We start from the raw sequence: 15,771 nt of genomic DNA, 5'->3' as shown, positions 1-15,771 counted from the left end.
GATAGTAGATACTCAAACCTATTCCTATCAGACGCTAATAGCAATTTCAGATATTATATTTATGACTAGGTATATCGACATCTACATCTATTTTACATCTGCTATGATTGATATTAATGTCTATGTTAGTAGACGGTAGAGAAGACCAGAGGGGAGAAGAGGAGAAAGTGGGAAGCTCACCCGTGTAAAAGGTGCAGAGAAGGAGCCGGAGACAGTGAGTTCACGTAATAAACCAAATTACAGCGTGTGAGGTAGCACCTGACACCCACTAAGAACTTAACAAATGTTAGTTTATTCTCTCGCTCCCCTCTGCTCTCTGTGTCCTTGTTCCCTCCACAGACCAGCACAGAGTACTTTCATATTACTCTGAGTCTTGACTATTCTCATCCAAATTAAGCTGATTAATTCACACTAAAGTATGAAAGACTTCCAGTATTTGCCCTGCATGAAAAAAAAATGTGTATTTTGGGTCGGGATGCTAGGGATGGGAAGCCAGGGAGGATTGAACTCAGCGCTTCATGCAAGCTAAGCATGCTCTCTACCGCTAAGCTACACCTTGAACCCTCAAAATTTGTCTTGTAAAGGGAGATCCTAGGGAGGGCAGTTTTTATGCAAGGAAACAGATGGGTGATTGGTCAAGCTGCTCACCTCAGGCCTGGATGTCTGGCAGCACTGCCACACAACCTGCACAAGGTTGACTTTGACACCTTTAGGTTGATCTTATGCAACCCTGGGCCCAGCCTCTCCCCTTTGTCCTCTGGCCTGGAGGCACCTAAATGTGGCCGAGCCCTGGCCACCCCCTCAGAAGTGTGTCCACTCCTTTCCACCTCCAGAGCCTTATTCACAATCCCAGGGCAGATTTGCTGCCACAACAAGGAGGCCTCTTCCCAAATCAGTGCATTGCTGGGGTCCTGCAATGCCTGGACATAGGAAGCAGGGCTCGCCTGGAGGAAAAATTTCTGGAAAGACAAAAATAAAGGGAGGGAAGAGGATTCAGTTCTTTAGCCCAATGGGAACATGTACCCCATTTCCCTGGCCTGCCGCCTGAGATGTTTTGGGGAACTTCTAATAGGCAATAAAGGTCTGAAGGATCCCCACCAATGAGGAGAAGGTCGGTGTTGGCAAATGGCAAGTCTAGATCATGTTTCCAAATCGGGGCACTGGGCCACACTATTAGCACAGCCCAGCTCTGTCTGATGACTAAGACTTAATTTCTAAATAAAGACACATTTTGAGGTCCTGGGGGTTGGACTTCAATATACCTTTGGGGATGGTACAATTCAACCCCTAATAATGGGCAGTGCATTGAATCTACTTCCGTTTCTTAATAACTGTCCCGGCCCGCGGATAAGTCAACGGAGACCCTAGATGGGGAGTGAGAATGACAAAGGACAGGGGACATGAGAGATGGAGACAAGACAGGTTTCTGATCAAGTCTCGTTTATTGCGGAAGCTGCTACAGCATATGTACCGTAGGGCTAGAGGGAGGGAGCAAGGGGAGGGTACTGGGGCTACTTCCTTGTTGCCGGGTAGACTTGCAGCAGGCTTAGACATGCCCGTAAAAGGCACTCAAGAGTTCTAGCGGGGGGGCGGGCAAGGCCCCCCCACAAATAACTACCTCATAGCCCACAGTTTTGTTGTGCTATAATTTACCCTTTCTCAACTGAGGTACATTCAGTCCTCTTCAATTTTCTACTATGCCAACCAGCACTGTAATAAAAATTCTTATTCCATACCCCACGTATTCTTGTGGATTTACTTATTCAGTTTTTTAGATAGTGTTATGGTTGGAATTTTGGTGCTTCCTCAAAATTTGTGTATTGAAAACTAATAGCCAATGTTATTATTAAGAAGTGATGACTTACTAAGAAGTGATGACTAAGGACTAACTTGTCGCAAGTGATAAGAGTCACTAACTCATGGGAGCAATGTGCACACTTTCTAATAAAATTTTATTTATAACTATAAAAGGTGGACAGGAACTATGACCCCGTTGGAACTGAGTTATGATCTCACATATCTACCTGGAGGTCAGCTTACAAAGATCTAGAAGGATACTTATGAGCATTAGGGATAGTCCTTACTGTTCTGAGTCTGGATTATAGCTTCTTCATGTCTGCCCACCCCATAGGCAAAAACAGGCACAGATGGGAGGACACAGGGACAACCCAAGGCACCCATGGGGAGGACAGCAGTGGCAGGGGTCCTAATGCAGTTGCTGGGAAGATAGAGAAGTTCCTGGGGCTGCTTACAATATAGGATGATCTTTCTGATACCCACACAAACCAAATTCATTCAGCCACATGACCTTTATACTCACTATTCCCTCTGTCTAGTCAGCACGATCTGGATCAAAAGTCACCTGGGCCAAATACAGTAGCACATACCTGTAATCTCAGCTACTTGGGAGACTGAGGCAGGGGAATCACAAATTTGAGGTCTGCCTAGACAAGTTTGTGCAACTTTGTCTCACAATAAAAAGGGCTGGGGATGCAGCTCAGTACTTCTTGGATTCAATCCCTAGTACCACAATCCCTAGTAAGACACACTAAAAAATGCTTGGCAGGGGACCATCCCAGAGCAGCCTATGTGATACATGCTCAGGAACTTCATGCTCTCTTATTGGCTTCCTAGCTCTGCATGTGATCTGGATAATTCCCTTTGAACATTGATGTGGCATGTAGTATTCTCACTGGCATGTGGTAGGTGCTACTGAATCTAAATGAATGAATGATACAGGTAAGGGACTGTGTGTATTTAAAAGTTGGGTGCTTACAAAATGTCTTTTTAAATATTGATTTTCATTAGGGTTTTCAAATCCAAATATCTGTTGGGGCAAGACCGGCTTTGTAAACAAGTGGCCCATTTATAAGATGAAAAATGGTAAGCAAATTCAGCCTGATGTTGGGGGCACAGCAATGCATGGTAGAGGAGCCTGCAGCACACTGCATCCAAATACCCTGTCTCATCAGAGCTAGCCTCTCAGCACCAGCTGCTTCTGGCCAGAAATCTAGTTTTTAAAAGCAAGCAACATATTTTTAAGGAAAACTATCAGGGTAATTTTATGTGACCTAGACAAGCATGCAGATCACCTGTTTGAGGCCTGGTTTGGATACCATATCTTAAGATCTCCTTGGGGACTGGGACCCTGTGTGATTCATCTTTCTTCCCAGCCTCCACACCAGTGGGTATGAAGGTCATCGAGATAGCTAATACCTCTCTACCCAGGTGGCCTCTGCCTTGCCAGGCACGTCCAGGAGGAACAGCACAGGGCTGAAGGCCATTGTGGTGGTTTGGACAGACTACTCCCCCAAAGTTTCATGAGCTCAGAGGTGGGACTTTTGGATGGTAGCTGACTGGATCATAGGACACTATACCGAATATGCTAGATCCACTGTTTGGGAGGTGGTCACTGGGGAGGTGACCTGGAAAGGTGTACCTCCCTCCCAGGCTCCTCCTTCTCTCTCTGCTTCTGGCCCCTGTGACATGAACAGCTTTCCTCCACACAGGCCCTTCCACCATGTTGTTTCTGCTTTGGAGGCAGCTGACCATGCAAGAGCTGAGACTTCTGAAACCATGAGTACAAATAAATTTCTCCTCCTTAGGTTGTGGGTGTTGAGCATCATGTCTCAGCAGCCAGGAAAGTAGCTAAGACAACCATGCAGCCAGTCTTACGGCCACTTACCTTGAACCTCTCTACTGCAGATTTGGAATTCCTGAGGCCTGTGATTGCAAAAGGAACAAAGAACACAGACACCCGAAGGGGGTTCAGGGCAGCCACAGTAGTAAAAGCCTGGATAAGAGGGGGACAAGGCTGTGAGACTTACAATCCATCTTGCAGCTTCCAACAAGCAGCATCTTCCTATGGCCAAGTTGAAGCTGGTATAAGTCAGGGAAGGAGAACTTGTCTCCAGCCTGAGTGTTGGAAAGCTTGGTTCTCTTGCAGCTTAGCCACTGGATAATTCTGCAACTTCCAGCAGGTTGTTCAGTATCCCCAGTGACAGTTGGAAATTATAAAGTTGGTGCAGGAATAAGGTTTGGGAAGCTCAGAAAATCTGCATGACAGAGCTCTACCTACTGTCCATGGAGCTTTGTACTATCATTTCCCTCAAGGTCCTATTTCTTCTTTTTTGCCTTGGATATTTGTTCCTGTCTCACCTCCCAAATCTCCTGAGCCTTCGTGCCTAATCCATCCCTCACTAAGACCGAAGTAAACCATCATGGGCTCTCAGGTTCCCAGCGGGTGACCTCCCAGAGGAACCTGAAGGATCAGCTAAACCCAGAGACAAATCCCAATGGAGCATGAATGCCTTGGTCTGATTCTGCATGGTGTGAGTACAGTGCAACCCTGAGGTCCCCCTGAAAGTTTCCCTTCTAGCCTCCTTGGCACTCATACTTCTCAGGGTGACTCACTGGCACGTGCCTGAGCCAAGTAGAGGTGACAGCTGTCTGGAGCACACACCACAGCTATGGACTCCCCAAGGCTCCCCTCTTGCTTCAGGTGCAGCACCCGCCCTGTAGCTGGCTCCCCACCTCTCCAAGAGCAGCAGCCTGTCTTACTTCCTTCAAAGAATCAGGGTTCTGACCCTGAAAGAAAGCTGCTGCTGATGATTCCCAGGCTCAGAACACAGGGGAAGACAGAAGAGGCCAAACTTTTCCTTCGAACTATTTCGGGGTCACAGTGAAACCCATTAATTGGCACAATTAATATCCATTAATAATTATGATTTTTGAAGTCATCATACCATAGTAATATATGCATATCCATGTGTATAGCAGCATAATTTATAATACCTAAATCTTGGAAACAGCCCATATGCCCATCAACGGATGAATGGATAATAAAATATGGTATTTATATACAGTAGAGTAATACTTGGCCATAAAGAAGGATAAACTTGAGGCATATTTTGGTAAATGGATGCACCATAATCTTTCTTTAATATTTTTTTTTTTTTGGTACCAGGGATCGAACTCGGGTCCTTGCGCCTGCGCAGCAGACGGCGAAACCACTGAGCTAAATCCCCAGCCCACAAGACCATAATCTTAAGTGAAATAAATCAGACACACAACCATAAATATCATATTGTTTCTCTTGTGTGCGAAATCCAAAGTATAAATAGGATAGATATTAGGAAGTAGGAAGAACATGTTAAAATGGGAAAGGGGCGCCGGGGATTTAGCTCAGTGGTTTCACCGCCTGCTGCGCAAGCACAAGGACCCGAGTTCAATCCCCAGTGCCCAATAAATAAATAAATAAAATGGGAAGGGGAACAAGAGATGGAGGTGAAGGGAGGGAAGGAAGGGAAAGGGGATTTGACGGAATAAAAGAAGGAAAAAACGGAAACAGTTTTTACAAATGTGGAGCCCAAGAAGGGTTATAGTGAGGAAAAGGGGACAAAAAAGAATCAAGATGGGTGGTGTATATATGTCTGTACAAGTCTTCAACAATGAATGTGACCGTTATGCACAGCAAATGCATACTAACAAAAGAAAATTAAAATAAAAACAATAAGATGCCTTTCAGGGTCCTCATTTGGGGAACACACAAGCGCCTCCATCAGGAATTCTCAACCTCAAAGCACTGCGACAACTGCCCGGGTCTGATCTACACTTGCTGCCCCCTGCACTCCGGGGATTCTGCCGGCCCTTCCCAGGCAGCTGCACTCTGTCAGACGCTGCGGGTGGAAGAAAGCGTGAGTACTCGAATAATCCGGAAAACCAAAATCCACGTACAGTGTCCCTTTGCAAAGCCTCCAGACCTTGGAGGGGCCTTGAATGAGAAAAGACACATGAGGAAATTTCCTGTCATCAAGGAGAAGAAAACAAAACTTGGAAACACTAATGATGCTGTGAGGTTCAGTTCTAAGAACATGTGGGCAAAAAGCATGAGTGCGAGGGCCACTGTTTGGGCAATGAAGAAAGTAGCCATGTTCAGGTTCAGGACAAACCCACTCTGCTCCAGCAGTTTCCTTTCCCTTCTTCTTAGGTCTGGGAGATGAATGAGAAATACACCAGAAGTCAGCACAAGCCGCACAATCCCAAAGCACAGAAGAAATCATCCCCAAAGGGGTAAGTCTCGGTGCTTCTTGGCATCACCAGACTGAGCAGAAAGCTAGTCTTTGCATACTTTTAATTACTTTTGCAAATGGCTTCTCCCATGTGTACATTTTAATCAGCTTAATGCAAGTGAGAACCTCGCTGGTCACCCAGATGCGCTGGTCGCTGACCTGGGATGTGCAACTCTGAATCTTCAGAGTCTTTCTGGTCAGGAGCACCTGGGTCAGAATAGGATGCAGTAAGTGTTTTGGTGCATGGAGTTTCTCGTGACAAGGACAGGAGAGTCCAGCCTGGCATCAGTAGGGTACCTGGGACCACAGTTGTCCCTCAAGATCCTTCGTGCTTAAGACCAGGATACCTCCACCCCTTGCTAGGATACTCAAAACCACAAATGCTCAAACCCCTAATATAAAATGACTTAATCTTTGCTATAACCTGTGCATGTCTTCCTGAATATTTTAAATCATCCTTAGATTACTTATAATACCTAATGCCATGCAGCTGCTGCACAGTCATTATGCCATATCGTTTAGGAAGTAAAGACAAGGATAAAAGCCTGCATATGTTCAGTACAGGTGCAATTTTTTTTCAAACATTTTCAATCCATGATTCATTGAATCCTCAGATGGAGAACCTGGAGACACAGAGAGCAACTGTACTTTCAACGGTAGATTCAGGTGTGGACTGAATATACCCAGGCTTAGTCCCATCCTGAATGACTGCACTGTGCCTTACTGCTGGCCCTGCAGGAGGTTTTCTAGCAGCAGCATCTCCAGGCCACAATGCTGTGGGCATCTGAGGGCTTCTCCCGGCCCCAGAGCCGGGCTGCCACAACTGAAAGGAAACTCAAGGTATTCTCTTCTGCCTCTGAAACCCCAGGTCCTCTCACAGGGACAGTCTCCTCTGTGCTGAGGGGGAAACACTCAGCCTCAGTTATTCATTTCCTTAATTTTTATTTTTATGAATCTATGTCTGCAGTACATAATAATTTCATTCACTACGTGGAGTTGGCACACATACATAACATATTTTGATTCTTTTTATATCCTTTTCCATCCCTCCATTGCTTGGTCCCTTTCCCATTTGCCAAATATCTATCTCCCTGTTTCCTATTATCTATCTTTTATTTTGCTCTTCAATTTATTTATATCCTAGATTTCTCTTATAAGAAAAGTCAGGTGATATCTAAGTTTGTGTTTCTGATTTATTTCATTTAACATTATGATCTGAAGGTGCATCCATTTTCCTACAAATGACTCAAGTTTATCCTTCTCCATGGTAGTTTTCTTTATCCATTCATCTGTTGATGGACATATGGGTGACTTCCAAGATTTAGCTATTATGGATTGTGCTATCAACATGGGTAAGCATGTATCACTGTAACATGATATCTTTAACTCTTTGGGGAAGATACCTAGAAGAGGAATCAGCTTCAGTAATTCAGGGCATACATCATCCAAGAGTCACTTCTGCCCAAATTTATTCGCCTGCATCTTTGGCAGCAAATTTCTTTCCCTTCCCCCATTAGCCTGTGCTCAGCCAAACATCAGGAGTACTCTCCGCATTATTCCCAGGTAGAAGAGAAAGAGCAAGAATCTTATCTGTCTAGGAAAGTCCTGAGGCACATCAACCCCTGCAGAAACCTCTGGGGTGGGCCCCACACATCTTATTCACCTCTTAGTACAAACACTATGGCCTCTGGGCCAAGGGAGGCTGGAATTGAAGCTGAATCCTGACCACAGTGGAGTAAATAGTCAATACCAATCAACATTCTCACTCAGTGGTGGCCCAGATTCCAGAGCCCTGGGAGTTCTGGGAAATACCCAACATCAAATGGGTGGCAACAAAAGAGGTCACCTCAAATGGGATAATCAAGAGGTAGCAAGCCACAGTGATGAGTGCAGTGGGTCCAAGGATGAGGCAGGCAGCAGTGCCACAGGCAGCCAGAGATGAACATGTGAGCAGTAACATGGGGGCATAGTATATGCCTTCAAAAAGGGAGCTCGCATCACTGGTAAAGAAGCTAATGGCCTTTAAGACAGCAATGGACACAGGTATCACCTCTCCAGGGACCCAGGATGGGTAGCAGAAGGTCTTGGCATGCCCTTTTCCTGCAAGAAGGTTGAGAGGCAGAGAAGCTGTTATGCTTTAAACCGAAAATGTCCTCCAGAAACAATGTGTTGGAGGCATGATCCCCACTGTAGTGGTATTCAGAGGTGAGGTGGGCCTTTGGAAGGTGACTGGATCACGAGGGCTCTGATTTCATCCGTGAATAAAACCATGATGGGTCCCCCATGGTGGGAAAGTGATGGAAACTTCAGTAGGTGGGGCCTCACTGGAGGAGACAGGGCACTGGGGCATGTCACCTGAAGGATTATTATGTCCCTCGCCCCTTTCTTACTCTCGCTTTACTTCCTGGCTGTCATGAAGTGAGCAGCCACCTCTGCCAATGCTCCTGATGCTATAATTTTCTGCCTGGCCTCAGGCCCAAAGCCAACATACCAACCAACCATGGACTGAAATCTCTGAAACCATGAGCCAAGATACATGCTTCCTCCTTTAAGTTGTTTTTCTGAGTATTTTATCATAGTGATGAAAAATGACATAGACAAATTACTCTGCCTTTCTGGGCCAATGCACCCCATCAGTAATGTGGGATAATAGTACCACCTACTTCATCACGTCCATCTGAGAATCAAGTGGGAGAAGGGGTATAAACTGATTTATTCTGGCACACTGAAAGTAGTGTATTATGATTAGGCATCGCAGAAATGGGATGAGGAAGATATAGGTGTGCTAACATGGAAAGCTAAAAATAATGAGGAAAGGTCAAAAAGCTAAAAACAATAGAAGTAATTGTAGTACCATTGATGTAAAAACTCACTCCAAAATTTATATTGTGCATTTTCTAGCAGTAAAACTAAATTGCAGAATACTATGTAAAATATAGTACCATTTATGTAAAAATATTCACACCCAGTGCAATATCTTTTCTATGGATAACTTGCAAATTTACCTAAATTTATTTTAAAGGGTCTAGAAGAACATGTACCAAATTGATGATTGTATTAACTCTGGGCATAGGGGAAGTGATGTGGTCTAGGTCACGCTCTGTACAATTCTGTTGTTGTTTCCACAGAGAATGCATTTAAGTGAGCTTCTTAAATTAGTTTAAAGTGCTTGGAAACAACTCTAGAAATCCTCCCTTGAGTAATTAGTTCCATCTCCACTTTCAAATGGGGCATTTCGCTGTAGGCTTCTGTGAAGATGTGTGGGGAAATTGGGACTTGCACATTGCGTGCAGAAGAGAACCACAGCAAGCCTCAGCCCAGGTGTCGTGAGAGAGGCAGGTACATACAGTGGCTAGAGACCAGAGCAGAGGCCAGGCCAAGGTGTCAAATCCAGGCCTGCTGCATTCCAGTCTTGTGACCCTGTAGAAGTTACCCACTGTGTCATAGCCTCCATTTCTTCCTCTGTGAAGAGGGGAGCAATAACAGACTTCAACATGTAAGAGGGATGTCAGAGGATTAACTGAGCTAATATAAGTAGCCCTTGGGATAATACCTAGTTTGGAGTAACTTAGCAACTGTTGTAACATCCTTCCCAAACCAAACAGGGATGCTTTAACTGTCAGCCAAGTACAGAAGGGCAGAGCAGATTCCAAGCTCAATGTTGAAGAGTAACTAATGATTGTACAGTTGAACTCACCAATCACTATCCCCTTTCTATATACTTCATATGAACTAACTCATTTAATCCTGAAACAACAATCCTATCAGATTTATTCCATAGTGTCAGGAAAGCTGGTCAAGTCAACTAACATCACGGAACTAACACAATAGTGATGAACAATAATAGTGTTAATGGTTACAAGAAATTCCTCATTCTTTTTTTTTTTTTTTTCTTTGGTGCGGGGATCAAACTCAGGTCCTTGCGCTTGTGCAGCAGGCAGCAAAGCCACTGAGCTAAATCCCTGGCCCTCCTCATTCTTGTAAGCATGTGAATTTATAGAAAGGTTCTCCTCAATGGCAGTGGTTAATTTAGCATGTTTTATGGACATCTGTCCTGTCTGATTCAGGTGCTGGGTTTTTGCAGGATAAAGTGGTGAGTCAGAAATAAGTTTGTATCTTTGAAGGGAGCTCCTATTAGTGGGGGAGCCAGATTTGTGCAAAAAGAATGGTAAAAATTAGTGAGGAGAGGGGCTAGGGTGGGGTTTGGAGACACCATCGAGAAGGACGAGGCATCCGAGCTGGGCCTTGAAGGATGGAGGGGATTTTAAAAAACCAAGGGGTGGGGTGATGTGAGCAAAGTCACCAGTAGAGAGGTCTGTGTGCTGTATTTGGGGACTGGAGGTCAGCCCAGCCTGAATGGCAGGGAAGATGCCAACCCAGGACTAGAGGAGAGGATTTGGGAGGAGAGGAGGCTGGAAAGGGGCTGATGCCAGCTGCAAAATGGTTTGGCTTCAGTATGAGGGACCAAAGTAATGCTATCTTTTCCAAAACTGTAAATATCTGTTTCAATATAAAAGTAATCCACACTCTTCAATGTGCTTGATGAGAAAAAGGAAAATAATAAGGCAACTGAAATAAAATATTCAGAATTTCCAATAGTCCTCATGACAACGGGACCTAAGTCAGAGTATCTCCTTCCAGCCTCTAGCAGTGTCTATCTGTGGTAAGTTGAAAGAAGAGTAAGAGCAAAGGCTGAAGAGTCAATAAGAGCAACCAGGCAGGTGTAAGTATTCTTCTTTTGCACATTAGAAAATTAAGACAGAGAGGGTTACCTATGACCTCTTCCCTAGAAGAATTCCTTAAGCTCCAAGTCTTCCCATTCCCTCACCACCAACCTGCTCAGGGGATACACTTCCCCATGTGCTTCTACTTAGGATTGTCTCCTCGGTCCACAGCTATCTCCCAAGGGCCCAGAACAGACTGTGGCCCCAATAGGTGACTGTTGCATGAGTAGATGCCCCTTTCCAAGGACTCTAAATGCAAGCACAACTCCTGGCTGATAGCTGGAGGCTTTCAACACCCTCAGGCAGTTATGAATGTTATAAATGCTAAGGCTAGGAGTTATTTTCTCTCTTCTTCCTTTCCTAACTCCCTTTTTTCCCTTCCTTTGCCCTTCCTTTTTTCCCTTCCTTGCGGTGATGTCAGCAGGAGGGGAACTTGGGCCTGGGATATGCCACTCCCATCGCTCACCTCTCCTGAGGTGATGTGTGTCAGAGATTTAAACTGCAGGAGCTGCTCAAAGGCAAAAGAGGAAATGGCTGCATGAAACTTGATGGCTGTGCGCTGGTTGATGATCCAGCAGGAGCAAAAACTCAGACACTTCAGACACTCAGTGAGGAAAAGGGCAAAGCAGAGGCCCACACCATGGACGATATTCCCTGACTGCTCTTCAGAATATTCCAGGATCTTTGGTATAACCAGCATCTACAAGGAAACAGGAACTTGGATCATTTGGACCCCCCAGTTCTTTCAGGGACATGTTTGATGTTTCTTGCCTAAAAGAAGAACTGGGAGGTCAAGATTAATGTCAGGGATTTCCTAAGGATGAAAACAGACTGAAGCACTGCCCTACCCTCAAGAAAATCAAAGTCTAGTTGGAGGAGACTTAGGAGTTCAGGGGACACAGATCTGAATCCCAGTCCTGCCACCAGTGGTCAAACTGGACCAAATGCCCAGGGGCAAGGGGACCCATTAATGTGACCCATACAGGTTCCACACTGGAGACAAGATAGGGTGGGAAATGCTGGAGAGTAGATCAAGAGGAGACTACTCAGCACACTAACCACCCCACAAATCAGCTGTCTCTGGAGTCATCAGTGGCTGTTTCTTCCTGATCTGCATCCACTCTCCCCTTAGGTGGTCACAGTGCCTCCTTTTTCTTCTGGGAACACTGTCATCTACTACTGTCCAGACTGGACTGGACTGTCCATCAAAGTGCCCACCATCCACTGGCCAGCCCATGAAGATGTGATCCCAGCTGACCAGGCAGACTCTTCCTTTGAAATCAGGAGTGGAGGGGTACAGGAAATAGAGCCCATTCATCCCAACCATGATATGCAGAGACCGTGAGTTCCTGCTGCCTCCATTCCCAAGCTGCTGAGCCATTTCTCAAAGCAGCAGACATGTATCCAGCCAGGCCACGTTCTAAGTGTTATAGACTCATTTAATGTTACCCTATGGGCAGTTCATACTGTGCTCTCTGAGGGTGTTATGGGGTTCAGAGAGGAAATCAAAACACAGAAAGAATAATTAAATCATCCAAAGTCACCCAGTAATTAAATGGTGGAACTAAAATTTGAACTGAACAGGTGGGGACAGAGTTTAAACTGCTAACTATTATGCTCTCCTCCCCACAAAAGTCTTCATTTTCTGCACAGCAGCTGAGAGATATCATCCCCAATTCCAGGTGTGGATGTAAATATGCCCTTTGCTCCATTTCTAGTCTCTAAAGCCCCGAGTCCCCAAACCTCATCATGTCTGCACTTTCTGGTCCTAGTATACTCATAACACAGAAGCACCAGCCCATAAATACATTGAAAATTATCTGGTCCTTTGGAACCACAGCATCGCTCAAAGCAAAGAAGCCTTTTCATAACCACAGCTTGAGACTTCTTCATCCCAAAGGCGGCGAAGCCTTGAAAAGAGGAAAAGTGAGCCTAGTGAGATCTCTGCACAGGTCACCAATGGTCCTAGGTCTCACTAACCAAGATCTTTACTGTAGGAATTTCCAAATATAACAAAAGTATAGAACAATATAGGGCTGTGGTTTCAGGTGCTTGTCCTCCCTGATCAAGAGTTGGCAACATTTGGCCCTTTTTTTTTTTATCTCTACTCCTCTCTGCCTTTTTTTTCCTGGAATTTTTTTAAGCAAATCTCAAACCTATCACTCCATATATAAATGCTTCAATATGCATTTCTTCCAGATAAGACTTTTAAAAATCATACAACCACAGTAACAATAATTCATTCCTTAATAGCATTTCATGCCCTGTCTATATTCAAAGTACTCTAATTATTTCAAAAAAGTTTTTATAGTTAGTTTGTCCGAATCAAGATCCAATAAGGTCCACATCTTGCATTTAAAGGACAAATCTGATAGGCCTGGGGTGTTTTTTTTACATTATTTCTTACTTTTGTTAATAGATACATTAAAATTGTATACATTTTTGAGGTACCATGTGATATTTCAATGCATATATACATGTGTAATGTTCAGATCAAGGTACATGTATCTATCTCCTCAAATATTTATCATTTCTTTGTTGTGAGAACATTCAAAGTCCTTCCTTTTAGCTTTTTGAACTATGAAGTACATTATTGTTGCCTATAGCCACCTTACTATGAAATAGCACATCACGATTCTTCCTGCATGACCTAACACCCATTGATCAGCCTCTCCTATCCCTCTCTTCCCAGTCTCCCATGACCACTGTTCTACTCTCAACTTCCATGAGACCAACTATTTCAGGTCCCACACATGAGTGGGGTCAGGCAGTGCCTGTCTTTTTGTGCCTGGCAGAGTTCATGGAATGGTGATCTCCAGCTCCATCTGTGTCGTTGCAAATGACAGCATTTCATCCTTTTTCTGGCTGAATTGCATCTCGTTGTGCACGTGCACCACATTTTCTTTATCCATTCATCAGCGGCTGGACATGAAGGCTGTTTCCTGATAGGCTGCTGGAGTCTCATTTCAGTCTGTAACAACTTGACCTCCTCCCCACTTCTATGCTATTCACTTGTTAAAGGAGTTATTTATCCTATAGAATCTCTCCCATTTTAAAAACATATTTTAAAATTAATTCTATTGGTACACTTTAGCTATACAATATAATGACATTCATCATTGGAAATTTGCACCTTTACATAATCTCTCTTGGTTCTTATTTTTCCCCCTTCCCCTGCCCTCCCTTCAACCCCTCCATCCCTCCCTATTACACAGGTTTTGTTCTCATTTTTTCATTTTTTCATATTAGTTCCATTCCTTTCTTTCCTTTCCCCTACCCCTCCCACTTCCCCTATTCCTTTGCCCCTTTTCTTCCTATTTCATATTATCTATCATACTTTTTAGTCCTTATTTACATTTTCAGTTTCTCACACTAGAGTATCTCTCCCATTTTGAATGGAACTAATTGCATCTCTGTGGTGTTATCTAACATAATCGTCTATCTCCTATATTTTCTATTAAAGTGGTAGTTAGACCTAGAAGCTTACTGAAATTCAGAATTCAAGTCATTTGGCAAAAAGCACTTGGTAGGTGATGAAAATACTGCTGCTGTCTCACATCAGAAGTCACTCGATGGAGCTCCGCGGTAGCACAAGGCCCTAGGTTCACCTCCCTAAGACCACAACAAAAGGAAGTCACACAATGCCTGGCATCCACTGTCAAAATGCTGAGGCAGATCAGTGAGTTAGGATGTGTCACCCTGGCTTGCTCATGTCAGATCCCCATTACTGATGACCACACCTAGTACTGCTTCTACCTAGGACTGGCAAAGGGTGCTTTTCCTATTTCTATCATTCCTTCTGTATTAAGTATTTGAACCTTCTTTTTCTTTTTTCTATTTTTGCTCTACTGGAGATTTATAGCAGTATAAGTCATTATAGCTAAATCTTGAAAGCACCTTACATTTCTGTCGATGACTGGATAAAGAAAATGTGGTACATATATACAATGAAGTACTATTCAACCATAAAAAAGGACAAATTTAAGTCATTTGTAGGAAAATGGATGTACCTCAAGATCATAATGTTAAGTGAAATAAATCAGACATGAAAGGTTAAATATCACACAGCTTCTCATACCTGAGAAACCCAAAGTATAAATAATTCAAAGAGAAAATTAAAAGGTAGATGACAGGAAATAGGAAGATAGATTGTGGAGATAGGAAGGGAACCCAAGGGTGGGAGAGATGGGAGAGAGAGAAGGGGAAGGGGAAGTGAACAGGATTAAGATGATGAATGCATTTATTATGTATCACAGACATATACTAATAATAAAAGGAAAAGAGGATCAAGAACCTTGCACATTCTAGGCAAGTATTCTACTATGGAGCTACATCCTTACCCATTTATATATTTATTTAGAGACAGGTTCTCACTAAGTTGCCCAGGCTGGCCTTAAACTTGTGACCCTCCTGCCTCAGCCTCCCAGATAGCTGGGATTACAGTCCTACTACACCACCATAAATAGCTTTGATTTTTTTCTATTAAAAAATGACTTTCCCTTATTAACTATTTCATTTCCCTGAATAAGTTAGTCAGGAAATAGCCCAGAACCTTAGCATCACTTTTCCTTTTTATATATGTCAAGATTCATAAAACCCACAATTTAAGATTTCCAAAAAGTGCCTGCAATTATTTCAAAATCCCTCACAGGTGTTCTGGTGTGGGATCACCCAAATGAACGAGTGCCCTTATTTGGACATTCTGAGCTAACAATCTCTTGGATGTTTATGTTACATTAGCAGGACAGGAACACCAGGAACTTCATTTTCTTGGAGAAAAGTCTAATACAGATTTTTTTAAAAGCATCAAAGAAGTTACTGTAAAAAATTAAAAATGTGGCCTGGGGATTTAGCTCAGTGGTTTTGCCACCTGCCTTGCAGGCACAAGGACCCAAGTTCAATCCCCCGTACCCCCCCAAAAAAATTTAAAATGTGTTGACTTTCTTACACTTTTTCGTTTTGAGTTATACCTGAGG

At 43.7% G+C, this 15,771-nt stretch overlaps 1 protein-coding gene across 1 annotated transcript in view; it reads right to left on the bottom strand.

Moving 5' to 3' along the window:
* Positions 1-15,771, bottom strand: part of LOC147821753 (ATP-binding cassette sub-family C member 11-like) — a 60,080-nt gene that overhangs the window by 15,196 nt on the left and 29,113 nt on the right. The window contains exons 2-4 of the mRNA XM_087199375.1: positions 11,262-11,495; positions 6,141-6,278; positions 3,686-3,793 (exon numbers count right to left, since the gene is read on the bottom strand). Of these exons, the coding sequence (XP_087055501.1) occupies positions 3,686-3,793; positions 6,141-6,278; positions 11,262-11,495 (480 nt within the window). The remainder of the gene's footprint in view (positions 1-3,685; positions 3,794-6,140; positions 6,279-11,261; positions 11,496-15,771) is intronic.

Source organism: Heterocephalus glaber, unplaced genomic scaffold, assembly GCF_053883595.1.
Source record: "Heterocephalus glaber isolate CG9 unplaced genomic scaffold, H.glaber_assembly_v1.0 deba00001707, whole genome shotgun sequence".
Taxonomy (NCBI): domain Eukaryota; kingdom Metazoa; phylum Chordata; class Mammalia; order Rodentia; family Bathyergidae; genus Heterocephalus; species Heterocephalus glaber.
This window is presented reverse-complemented; position numbering and strand designations above follow the sequence as displayed.